At 45.1% G+C, this 13,139-nt stretch overlaps 1 protein-coding gene across 1 annotated transcript in view; it reads right to left on the bottom strand.

The window, feature by feature from the left end:
• Positions 1-13,139, bottom strand: part of NCALD (neurocalcin delta) — a 58,103-nt gene continuing 44,964 nt past the window's right edge. The window contains exons 3-4 of the mRNA XM_041470813.1: positions 10,301-10,406; positions 1-10,103 (exon numbers count right to left, since the gene is read on the bottom strand). Coding sequence (XP_041326747.1) covers positions 10,006-10,103; positions 10,301-10,406 — 204 coding nt within the window. The 3' untranslated portion in view covers positions 1-10,005. The remainder of the gene's footprint in view (positions 10,104-10,300; positions 10,407-13,139) is intronic.

Consider the following 13,139-nt stretch of genomic DNA (forward strand, 5'->3'; position numbering starts at 1 on the left):
TAGCTGCAGCAGAATGTTTATTAGTAGGAAAGAACATTTAGGGGATTTCAGTAGGTGAATTTTTTTGAACTGTTGGTATCCACCACACATTGGTTTTCATCAAGATTGTTCAAGGTCACATATTTATATAAGAAAGCAATAATTAATATTTAGGTGCAATCAGTAATTCCAGTATGAAAAAGCACCGTGTCACAAAACAATTTACAATACAAAAGTCTTCAAAATCTAACATTTAAAAACAATATATTTGTTCAACAGTAATAACAATACAGTAAAAAAATTTGTATTTCCCTTCAAACAATACTGCTTATATATTTTGGCACTCAGAAAGAAACTGTCACAAATGTGCCTTTTTAGCCACACAATGCTGTTTTGTGAGTGTCTATATAACAAGGAAAAACATGCTTTTGAAGTCAGTCATTTTGCCAGGTACAGTTTGAACTGCTTTCTCCATTAAAAAGGAAAAAAAAAGAGAACCTGAAAGAAAAATAACTCCTAAGCTGCAGCATGTCTTGTTTTTGGCCCACGACACAATCTGGAGAAGCATCTCAGACTCAGTCTATCTAGTAAGTCAACTCTGCCCGAAAGGCTGGATCTGAGTCCCACCTCACTCTCCAAACCTGCCAAGAAATGTAGACCTAAGCCATTCAAATGGTCCTTTTAGGGACTGGCCCCAAGTTCTTGCTATATTAAGCACCCCAATAAGATTCTGACCCTAAAATTGCTGCTCAGGCTCTTTTCCTTAATTCCCCTCAATTTTAGTTAATTCATTTTAAAGTCACTTGCACAAATTGTCTTGTAATGTGAGCCCACCGTTGTTGTGCTGGCACAGCCAGCAGTTCCAGGGAAAACCAAGTTCCAAGGAGCATGCATTGAGTGAGCTACGGGGTGAGGGAGCCCGATGCCAGCGGGGTGCCCTGGCTCAGGAGACATTCCTCCCAGGTCTCCTCCTGGGGCCAGGGCTGGCACACAGCGTGGGAGGGGGAAGCTTGAATCTGAGAGAGGGAAAGACAAAACTAGACTTTTCAGGAAGAATTCGTTTCCACTCAAAACTGACCCCTGTTAAAAGAGGAACGCAGGTGCTACATGCCGGGTGAAACACCGGTGCCTGCGTGCAGCTATGCCAGCCCCTGGAAAGGGCTGATTCTAGTGAACATGCAGTCCTTGGTGCTATCTCTAAAAGCTGAACAAAAAAAAAAAAATTTAAATAGTTTTTACATCTTACATCAAAGATGCCACTACAAAAACACAATAGTATCACACATTAATTAGTACTGTCTTAAAAATGCAAACCAACGCTGGTAAGACTCCCATACATTCTGCATATCATATGTACAGAGGAGAAGAGCTTCTCGAGAGGAGAGGACAGTCATAGAGAGATAATCTTCTGTTTTCAGAGTACATTGCATAATACAAATACATTATCAGCAGAAGAAATCTTTATTCTAACACTAAGAGCTCAGGAAAGGTCCTAACTGGAAGTTATTAGCTGGGGGAGCCGTGCACGTGCTGGGGGGCACAAAACATACACAACCCTTCACGAATTCTCCGTCTTCTTTGATGACCTGATCATCTACTTTCATTTTATCAGGTAGGTTTAACATATTGCTCTGTAGGTACAGACTCCCAAAGCATGGAACAGCACAGGGCCATATCCCCAGAAGCTGTCCCTGGTGTGCCTGAAAGCCACTCGCCTCTGCATGTCCTTCTCATGGGCTTTGCCTGGCGGAGAACCAGCTGGAGAATCAGGATACCACCAGATGAGTTCACAACAGAACCAGGGGGGGAAAGTAACACATCACAACAGCTACAGGCAACAACACAGAGGACACTTGCAATTCTAGACAGCTGTAAGAAAAATATGCGGACCAAATTAATTTAATTCATAGTTGTCCCTCTCCTTTCTGAATAGTAAGTCTTCCTTAGGATATGTAGGTTTGCTTACAAAGCATTCATCTAGAGAGGTATCTAATTTTGCCAAGACACAGGACATACTGAACTCCATGCTGCTGCAGTGAGTCTGCTCACAGTAGATCATTATAAGTTCGATTTGTTACGTCTACTCTGTGCTGCAATGAGGCAACAGCCTGAGGGAACAGAGAAAGCTCTCCCTGTGGAATGGTCATGGATTTAAATAGGAACTGGACACTTTGATCCATTCAGCTCTTGGCCATGTTTTATCTCAATTTATTAGTTTCTACAGCATCAAAAATATCTGCCCAAATTTAAAAAAGTTGTGATTTAATCCCAAACGGCAATTAAGTCCCACAGAGCCACTCATTCACTCCCTTCTAGTAGGATGGAGAAGAGAATTGGAAGGGCAAAAGTGAGAAAACCCATGGGTTGAGATAAAGACAGTTTAATAAGGAACACAAAAGCCCCATGCACAAGCAAAGCAAGGCATTCATTCACCAATTCCCCCGGGCAGGCAGGTGTTCAGCCATCCCCAGAAAAACAGGGCTCCATCACAGGTAGTGGTGACTTGGGAAGACGAATGACATCACTCTGAACTTGTCACCCTCTTCCTCCTTCTTTCCCCTACCTCTTTGTACGCTGAGCATGACACCATGGTGTGGGGTATCCCCGGGGTCAGCTGGGGTCAGCTGTCCTGGCTGTGTCCCTTCCCATCTCCCTTGTGCAGCCCAAGCTCCCTTGCTGATGGGGTGGGAAGCAGGAAAGTCCTTGACACCATGTGAGCACTGCTCAGCAGTAATGACAACATCCCTCTGTTATCAACACTATTTCCAGCACAAATCCAAAACTGACCCTCATTCTAGATACTGTGAGGAAAATTAACTCTATCACAGCCAAAGCCAGCACACAAATGTGTAACTACTTTCGCATCCATCACATCACTCAGCAATATTTAAAAATCAGAAGGTATTAAGTACTCCTGTCAGAGGAAGACAATATTGGCCACTTCAGGTTCAAGAGCAAAAAACTGCTGAATATACAAATATTAACTACAAGACTGCTTGGAATTGAAGTGAGCTAGTGGAAGAGATAAACATACTGAAATGCAGCTCAATTTGTCTCCTTGAAGCAAGCATGTAGACAGAAAAAATCCCTAAGGTAATTAAGCTCTTCATTTTTACCAGGCACCACGTGCCCACCTCACTAGTAATTGATCAGTCAGTTCTGCTCCTGAGGTCTTTGGGACTTCTGCATAAGAGCTGAAGGACCAGCAGGGCTACATCTAAGAGGACCCAAAATAATGAAACAAATCACAAACATGCCTGAAACATGAATAAGAAAATTAAACAGAAAATACCAATGAAACATTACTTTGTGGAACATTTGTACAACTAACATTGAGCATGATGTCTTCAGTAACCTTCCTTAGATCCTTGGATTGAAACCCTGGATTTGATTTTTCTTTTTCTTCTAGATACTAATAAAAAACTATTTGGTTGCCCTGGAAATGGGAATAATGACAGGAGATAAAAAGGTGGTGGTGGCAAGGAGCTGCAAGTTCTCCCCCAAAGCACCACACTGGACCCATTAATCTTCCCTCTGAGTGCAGCCAATGAGCAGCACAAATGAAGTTTAGAATCTAAGAGGATTTACTCAGGTGGGTTTACTAATCACCATCATCCTGCTGTCCCATTTGGTAGGGAAACGTGAGGCCAGCCCTGAACGCCGCTGAAACCCCTGTCCCCAGGGAGGAGAAAACCAGAGGCCACACCCCCAACACTTGTTTTTGACAGATAGCAGGAAGAGTTTCTGCCTGATGTAACTATACCAAAATTATCTCCTGGTCCACAGCACCTGGGTGCTCCCGCAGGCCTGGGGCACCCACACACTGCACGGGGATGTTTGGGAAGGTGCTGCTGGGAGCAGCCTGGAAGGAACCAGCTCTTTACCCTGGAGTAAACAGGGCATGGAGAGCGAGCACCAGGCGCATTCAGTCTGCAGTGCCTCAACAAACACATACACAATAATGAAAACCAAGTTGTTTCAGAGGTTCAGTGTGCCCTTAAAATGTTTAATACTGCCATTACTTAATAACAGGAGATAAATAGTTTGGTACACACAGGTGGGCCAAAGATGGGAAACCACATGAAGCTGTTCCATTTAAGTGCATCAAGCTTGGCTCCTCCCCATGTCAAGGGCTGGTGTTTGTTATTTGTTCACACAGAGGCTGGGAATGGCAACTGGGAGGTGGCTGCAAAGACTTGGAGAGCTGGACACCCTGAGCACATGCCCTGGGAAGGTGAGAATGTCTTTGGTATAAGGTCAGGGCAAGAGGGGAAGATCTAAAACATCTCAGGTGCACAGTAAGGGAATACTATGCAGAGGGTGGGTGGCTGTTGTGTGCCTCGAGATCTAGGAAGCCCTCAGCCTGCCCAATAATCCCAGATGACCATGTGGCAGGACCCAGAGTCCCCAGCCTCACCACACAGAGCTGAAGCAGCCCAGGAGGTACCATTGACTGGGCTGGAGCAGAGGAGCTGTTCTAAGAGGGTTTCACTGTGCAAATTCAGACCCTGGGCTACAGGCAGGGATGTCCTTACAGTTTTTAATTTCTCTAGTCTTTTCACATTGTTCACTACAACTCAAGCTCTTTTTTTTGCTTTACTTATTAGACAGCATTAGTCAGCACTTTACAGATGATAGCTTAATCCCAGCTACACATTGAAATAACACAACCTGTGAGAAACAATGAGAAGCCCCTTGCATCTGGCCTTTCCAACTTGTTAAGATACGGACAGTACATCTGGAAAGCTTTATATCTTATCCTGTGAAAATCCTCACCCGGAAACAACTTCTCAGTATGTGTAATTTGGAAACAACAGCAGCAAAAGCCAGGATAGAATAAGGGATGCTGTTTAGATACCCATAGTATGCAGGTATAGTTTCTGCAAGGGGCAAGGAGATCGGCTGCACATCCAACTGATGGTTCTGCTGCTCTGAAGGCCAGAAGCACCTAATGGCTTCTGCAGTCCCTCAGCAGTGGTCCTGGTTTCTAATGTCACTGACTTCCATGCCAGTTTACAATCCCTGCTGTCTTTTCTATGTGCTTAAAACACAGATGTTCATTCCATGGTCCCTAGCCTGCAAAATGACACCTGGGCTTTGAGAGACAATGGAGCTTTCCCTTCTTCTTTTCTATCACGACCAGGAATGAACTCCCATAGGCAACGTTTTGTCCTCAGCTGCACTTAGGAAAGCCTTATGCTCATCCTGGCAGCTGTTTGTTCAATACCTGCCAGGGTATGGTCAACAGCTCTGCTGCTTAATTTTAGAGTGTATTTTGTCAGTGCCTCTGACAGAATATGCTGCAGACAGAGAGCTGCTCACATAGAAGGTGCCATTTCTAGTCAAGCCCTACCTCGAAACACATTGCCCCATGTGCCTGTCGTATCACTGCTGTTTATCTGATCCGCCTGCTGCACAGTCAGTGGAGAACTCTGCGCTCAGCTCTGAGCACTGCTCAGCTCTCTGGCACTTGACAAGTTTCTCTGCATGTCTAAGTGCAAGTTCTGCCTGTGATACCAAGAGAACCAACTTTTCCCACTTTCCGACTCCTGCATGAGATCCCGCTTAGTAAGACACAGAGCAAAGAATGCATCCAAATACTTCTGCAGAGGGCAGGTGAAATATCCTTCTCCACCAGTCTTACACCAGGTACCTGACATCTAACTGCTGAGCCCAAGGACTGCTGTGCCTGGAAACTGAGGGAACACCAGGGGAAAGATGAAAGGAGCTGCTGGTGTACTGGGTGTTCAGGAAGACTTGTCCAGCCAACAATCAGACTGGTCTGATTGTTTCACTTGGCACTTGCAGGCTAAGCTGCAAAGGCTTGAAGGATGCCTCCTCGATCCTGACCTGCTATATTGCTATCATGTTGCATCTCACAGCAGTGGTGCTGAAGACGAGAGTTTTAAAAGGAGGAGGCAGCCCAGCTCAGGGCATTTGTTCTGGCGCAGGAGATTCCCTTCTCACTGCCACATGTCCCCGGGACCTGCCAGTTGTCACCGTGTTCTCAGGTTCACATGTACTGAGACGTATGGCCAAGGCCATCTTCTCATCTTAGCTTAGTCTGCAGATTAGGGCTCAGCACCAAGTTACCACAGTTCACCAAGTTTCCATGAGTCAGCTGAGACAAGGTTCTGCCCACAGCAAATGCAAGGTAATGCGACTTAACCTGATCTGCAGTGAAAGAAAATCAAGCTGAGCCGCATTACTGCACTTCTGCCATCAGTGAAGAGAGAAGTCCTGGGGCTCATCCCCCAGGGGCAGTGTTCAAACCACAGGGACTTGGCCGTGTGTGACTACTTCTTGTGCTGGTGTGCAATATTTGTGCACACAGACCTCATTCAGGTACGAAATTTACACACTTCTGACTTACTGTTTTAAGCAGTAGAAAATGTGGAGGTCATGCCTTATAACACAGAGCAATAAAGAATGCTCCAGAAAGAAAAAAATCCTACAAGCTCGTAATAACTGCAAGGGAACAGCACAGCTCTGGGTACCTCAGGAACATCACTGAACTGCGAACTGACAGGGCTTCAAATAATGTTGAAACATAAATATTTCTTCAGTCCCTCTCAAAATCGAAGTGCTCACACAAACACCTGTGTTGGTTTTAAAAGGGTTGTGTTCCCTTTTCCTTTCCCAAAGCACCCTAAAACAAAGAGAGTATTGCAAAATTCACAAGTCATTGTCCTCACTTCACATGTTCTGGCCTGGAGTCTTACAAGCTGACTGGGAATGTCAGATAAATGGGACTGGCATTTTCCATGAGTTCAGTCTACATGTGACATACACTCATTAATTCCTTTGGACAACACATAGTGAAGGCTGCCTCTTGCACATGCAAGTAGAAGTAGAGAATGCATCTACAAAATTGAGAAGCCATACGAAATAGTATGTGCTGTCTGCCATCCTTCCTGTGTGGAGATATTGCTAATGAATCACTCAAAAGTCTGACTTACTGTGCTATTTTATACAGGATACACCACTTTGCCTTCAAAAGCTTTATGAAGGCAATTATGATTACAAATGCAAATGACAGCAAAGCAGAAAATTTCAATCTGAGGCACAGCACACCACTGCTGTCCTGATGATTTGAGGTCTGCAAATGTTCCTATCACAGCTTCAGCTACGAATCACTCTTTAAGTACATGCAGAGGCAGAGAAAGAAAGGGATAGTTAATAATTTAAAATAGTACCAATCATCAGTGGCAGTCAGGTAAAAGAATAACCCTAGCTCACTCTGTAAATGTTTATACAATAGCCTTATCTGCAGCTATGTCCTCTGCAGCTGTAAGCTAATTCTTATTATTCCAAATTTTGTGAACTGTGGGAAGCATTACATCTCTGTTGGGGTCACAGCACAGGTTGTGCTTTCAAACACGTGTTGTATGGGAGTAACACAGGAGGCAAGCCTGGCCCCAACACCCCAAAACTACTGAGCAAAAACAAACTGAGAGATTAGGTTCTGAGACAGAAGTATCTTGTAAAATGAAAAAGAGGTGGTATGCAGTCACTTAAAGAAAAGACAACATTTTAAAAGCTTCAGTCACATGCAACTGCTTTCACAGCATGAAGAAGAAGGTGGAACCGTAGAAGGTATCTGAGTTCACCTTCAGTAAATGCCAGCTTCCACAGGTCTGGGCTGCTTTGGACTGAGCCAGGAGGTTGGAAATTCAGCAAGGATCCTCTGGTGTCACCTTGTCCTGCCACACAGGGGTGGTGATGGAGCACCCAGAGAGGCTGGGGCGGCAGCACGGGTCATTCCCATCTGGCAGAGGGGTGTGCTGATCTGTGCATGCCCACTGACCTTCCTTCTGCAATCCAGAGTCTGGCCAGGCTTCTTCTGCTGAAAAACAACCCTCAAGTACATGACTTTCAAAATCCATGAGGTGATGGACATGAAGAGAGGGCCACTACCTTGAAGAAGGTAGGCACAGACTATCCTTCAAAGGGCTAGATTTGTGCACATGGTGTCTAATTAGGATTTGGGAGAAGGAGATAGGGAATGTTTTCATCAGCCAGAAGAATTGGTGCAAAACTTGCCAGTGTTGCTTCTAACACCTGAAAGTGCTGGGTATTAAAATCTGTTTGTGTCTGTGTCTGGGCCCCCTTTGCTTTCTTATTTTCCCACACTCAGCTCAGTATTTTGATGAATTTAATGGAAATATATCATCAATTGGATTTTTGTGATTGTTTGAGACAAAAATGTCTGCTTGAAGACATTTATTGAGTGTCATTAGCCACTCATAAAAATTTTAGTACAACTGATTAACAACGTTATTTTCAATTTACTTTTATTTTCTCTTAAAATGCTTTGCCCTTAACACCTGGCAAAGCAGATGCTATGGAAAAATTAGGTATAGGATTGCTTCTGTCAGTTATTGTACATGCTAGCTAGTGTTCCACAGAACATTATTTATGCTCAACTACTTATTCGTGACTTCTAATTAGTATTTAGCTAATCATCATCTGCAAAGCAGACTTCTTTTACTTGGTTTATTTTAAATTAAGGCTACTGGGGATTAGCATCTACAAGGTCACTTGACAAAATGCCAACTTTGCCTGTCAGACAAAGGTTACTCTAACGAGCTCATGAATTCCCAACACTGTGTGCTGCCTGCATGGGTAGCTCTCCAGCAGGATCACAAAGCAGACTTCAGCTAATGACTGATTAATGCCAATTTAGTCAGCATAATGCCTCCTGTTGCTAAAGCTTTTCCAGCTTTTCTTTTGCAACAGTGCTTGTAAAGTCCCTCAGAAATCCCACATGTGTGTACTAGCTTTGCATACAGCAACTTTGACCAAAGGATAAAATTTTGCAGCAGCAAATTTCAGAACTTCTGCACCTAGGCGGAAAGATAAACATTCAACATTTCTTTCAAGAGCTGATCTTTTTTTGTTTTAATTTTATATATATAAATATATCATAAAGCGTACCATTTCCTCATTTCAGTACAGATTTTTTGAACTTTACTAAAATAAATGAAATATAAATGCTACAATTTTATGTTTAAAACAAGTTTTGATGACAGCCTTCCCCTAAGAGCAGGCCCAGAAACTCTGTTAGCTACATGGAGAGAGACAAAAACACCCCCAAAACTTCCTGCTATGCAAGAGCATTGAGAACAGCAGATGTGCCTTAGCTGGAGCTGCTTGCAGGTGTCTGTGAGTTCCTCATGTGAATGCCCACTCTCGCTAGTAGCAACTGCTTTATTACTAACCTGAAAATTTCACATTCAACACGTATCTCCCTTAAATTCATTGCCAAGACCCAGCTTTTAATATCTGTGTCTGCTTTTGCTGATCCCAAACGGCAAGAGGTATTGTCAGTTGTGGATTTGGAAATCAGGATTGCAAATTGCTGAATTTTCAGATAAAGCCATATGACTTCAACCACTGTAAACCTAGTAAAAAAATGTCAACCTTCATTTTGTCCCTTCTTCACAACCTGGAAAGTGTTCACAGCATTGAAACGACAAGGCATAGGAGTGGATGATACACCCCACACACATTTTGCACTTTCATACTTCTTCCCCATCCTGTCTTTGATCTCAACTGGTGCCTCCTGGACAGGAGAGGAGGTTCCAGGTGAATGCTACCCCACTCATCACAACCCCTTTGGTTCAGCCTTACTACACTTTCAGGTCCTGCAGGTGAATACCTAACAACTAAAGCAGCAATCTAAAATCTGTCAGTGTGTCTTGCTGCCAAGGGGTTTGTTGTTGGTTTACTCCTCCTCAACACGTTACTTTCCAAAACCAATACAAACAAACAAACAAAAAAAACAAAATGAAATTTTAAAAACAATGATAACACCACAATATCTGTTTAGAACAGTACTGCCCATGCTCTGGACAAATTGTTAAGAGCAATTCAGCATTCTTATAATTAATCCACAACAAAATAAGCTATAAGATGCCACAAATGAAGGCATAATTGGCCATACAGAGGCAACACTACCATGAATGTTGTTTGGCAAGGAAAAAAAAAAAAAAAGCAGATACATAATTCATCCAAAGTACAGGTTCAGAACTGCCCGGCACTGCTGGGATCACACTGCAGGAGACGGACTATGGACGGATCGCTCTTGGCGCCTCGGATGAACTCTTCCAGAGAGAGCTTTCCTGAAAAGAAACACGCTTGCTTAGAGCACGTGGTGGGCTGCAGCACGCCTGTCAAGCCTCTGGGCAAGCATGATGGAAGGAAGCTGGGGAAGCTGGGAAGATCCCTGTGAAAGCAGCCCTGCAAGGTGAAGAGCTGCCTGCCTGCCTACACCGTGTTGGCCGGGACACCGCAGCCGGCCCAGCCGCAGGGCGCCTACCGTCACGGTTGGTGTCCATCTGGCGGAAGATCTTCTCGGTCCTCTTCTCTGGGGTTGACTCATCTTCTGGCATCTTCATTACAGAAGAAACCATCTTGTAGATTGCCTGTGTGACAGACAGCAGCAAAAAGCTGGTAAGAAGCACGTTATCTTGATGAAAGGATACAATGATCCTCTTGTGACAGAAAGAGGCAGAAAATATCCTCGGAGCATCAGCAACACCTGCTCCTTGGATGCTGAAGGGTGTGGGGTGGCACCAGTACATGCAGCTTCACTCTTCAGTGGGACACTGGTTTATGAAATACTGTGTTTCTTTATTTAGTCATGGTCAAACACCATGTAGGTTTGGACTAGGGTTACATTTTTCCTTAACAAAACAGCCTTTGGACAAATTTATATCTGTACCACACGCTGGGCAATGGCAGCTCCCAGAGCCTGGAGGAACAGCCAGACCACCAAGGTCTTGTCCCACACTGTCATGAATCTCCATGCTTTGGGCACACAAGGCTTCACCCTCATCACACCTGTCTCCTCACCCTGCCTTTGCTTCTCCCCCATCTCCTTTCTCTCCCTCCCTTAAGCATCCTGTCTGTGGGGACAGCAGTCACTCCTTGCATTTGCAGCATCTCACAGATAACAAAGACTGGACCATCAAGGAGGTGACCTTTTTATTGGGGGTTGGTGTGTGCACAGCTCAAAATCCCTTCCACAATTTTCTCCACAGAGACCAGATGTTCCGGTCCTACGGAGCACCACTACCACCCATAGCTATTCTCTGCACAGACAAATGCATTAGCCATCTTTGGTACTAGCTGCCCCTGAAAGAAGGGGTTAATTTTAAGGATGAGGATCTCTCTCTGCACTGGTTATCCAAACCTTGCTGGCAAACATAAGCATGCAGCACCAGCAGAGACCAGGGCTTTGTGTCAGGTGTCTCTGCAGTGCCACACCTGGGAGAGCAGCAGCACTCAGAGGGCTGCAGAGTGGTGGCCTTGGGGGTTCTTCCCAGCCATGTGGAGGGGCAGCACATCCCAGCCCAAGGCAGCATTGCCCTTGTCCAACTGGCCCCTTCTGCTGTCCACTGCAACTCATTGGCTGTCACCTGCTGTCACCTGACTGCTTTAGATATTTGTTCTTCCTTTCCTCCTGCTTTGGGAGGGGGGGCCTTCGTGCAAGCCAAGATTTCTCATTGGGTTGCCCCTCTCCCCTCTTTCCCTTCACGAAGTCACTCTGCCTAGCAGCTCAGATCATCTGGATCAGGATCCCCAAGGACTGGCTCCAGGAATGTGACAGCACAGATGGAGGGTGCCACTAAGCAGCACAGACATTTTACACTCAGACTAGGGAGCGGCCGCTTCCTTGGCCATCTTGCTGGCTTCTCCTCTGCCAGCAGCTCACCCTTGACATCTCCCAGGAGAATTAGTGTTCCAGAGTACTGGGCAGAGCCTCAGTAGAGGCAGGGATGCTATCCACACAACCACGATACTCTGATACCAGGAGCACAGAAGAAAGGATGAACATGCAAGCACGGAAACACAGGGATGAGGGAATTGGGGGAAGGAGGCAATATGGAAGGAAAAAAATGGAGAGGGTGGACAGTAAGAATTTAGACCTTGCTCATCCTCATCAGCATGCAAGGCTTGCAAGGGTCAGAGCAGAGATGAGGCTTATAAATCTGCCAGTGTTTAAGCATTTGAAGCTGTCTGGCTTTTGTCTGGGGTAGGAAGAGAGGTGGAGGGGTCACTCCCTCTCTCTGGGTGAGAGGACGGCAAAGCAGAGAATCTGCATTGAAAGTGTGGGAGGAATGCCCCAGACTGGGAGTGAGGGCATGTTTACCCTGATCAAAGTAACCATAGTAAGAATATGCAGATTTTTAGGACAAAAAAAGCACTTCAGGATGACTTCATCCTACAGGGTCCTTTTCACAGAGGCGTGTGAAGGGAATAACAGATGAGATATTCTAGGAAAGCCAGATGGGAATAACATAGTGAGCGTTCTTTTCATGCTGAAAATGGTTACTCTGGACAAATTCTTATGTCCTTACTCAGAAGTTCATTGGGAAGTTTTCCCAAAGTAAAAGCCAGCTAAAGCTGATTAAGAATCTTGAGACTTGCCCCATATTAATTCAGTGCAGCTACACAAAACTCTTTATTGTATGTTTGAAAGAGCAAGCTCTGAAAGGAATTTGGTTTCATGCAATAATTACATAGAGCTGTACTGTGCCAGTCCTGGGCTAGGACCTGGGACTGAGAGGCTGCAGGGGTTCCACTGCACATGGAGTGTAACTCCTCGGCCTCCCAGAACCTGGGCTGAAAACCATCACTGGCATTCCACACTGCAAGCTGATACCTGTCAGCAGTCTCCTGAGTCAGGGCAGCTTTAATAAGTGAACTTCTGTCAGGTGTGCTCCTTACAGCTCCCTGGCACCCTGAATGCCACCAGGAAGCTGTGCCTCCAGAGCCCTGTGTGCATCACTGGAGCAAGCACCGGCTCCAGCTTCATCTGCTGCCCAGCTGAACTCTCTCCTTTGATTTTCCAGCTCCACGTGGATAAGCAGCAATGGGTGATTTTGGGGCAAATCCAATCCCTTTGCCCATTCACACAGGTTTTGCTCCCAGCTGCAGGCTGCCACTGCTGCACTCAGGCCAGAAGCTTTGGTGAGGGCATTTTCCTGGTGTGCTTGGCAAACTGTCAAAAAGCTCATTATGGTGATGGTGGCAGCAATGACAGCAAAAATTTTCAGTTGATCCTTTTTACTCTTTTGAAATAAATTCTAATGGCTAGAAGTCTCATGAAGTGAATGACTGGCCTGAAAAAAATTGTTTTCCTCTCAATGTCG

The sequence above is a fragment of the Pyrgilauda ruficollis genome, unplaced genomic scaffold (assembly GCF_017590135.1).
Source record: "Pyrgilauda ruficollis isolate IOZ18807 unplaced genomic scaffold, ASM1759013v1 scaffold25, whole genome shotgun sequence".
NCBI classification, from domain to species: Eukaryota; Metazoa; Chordata; class Aves; order Passeriformes; family Passeridae; genus Pyrgilauda; species Pyrgilauda ruficollis.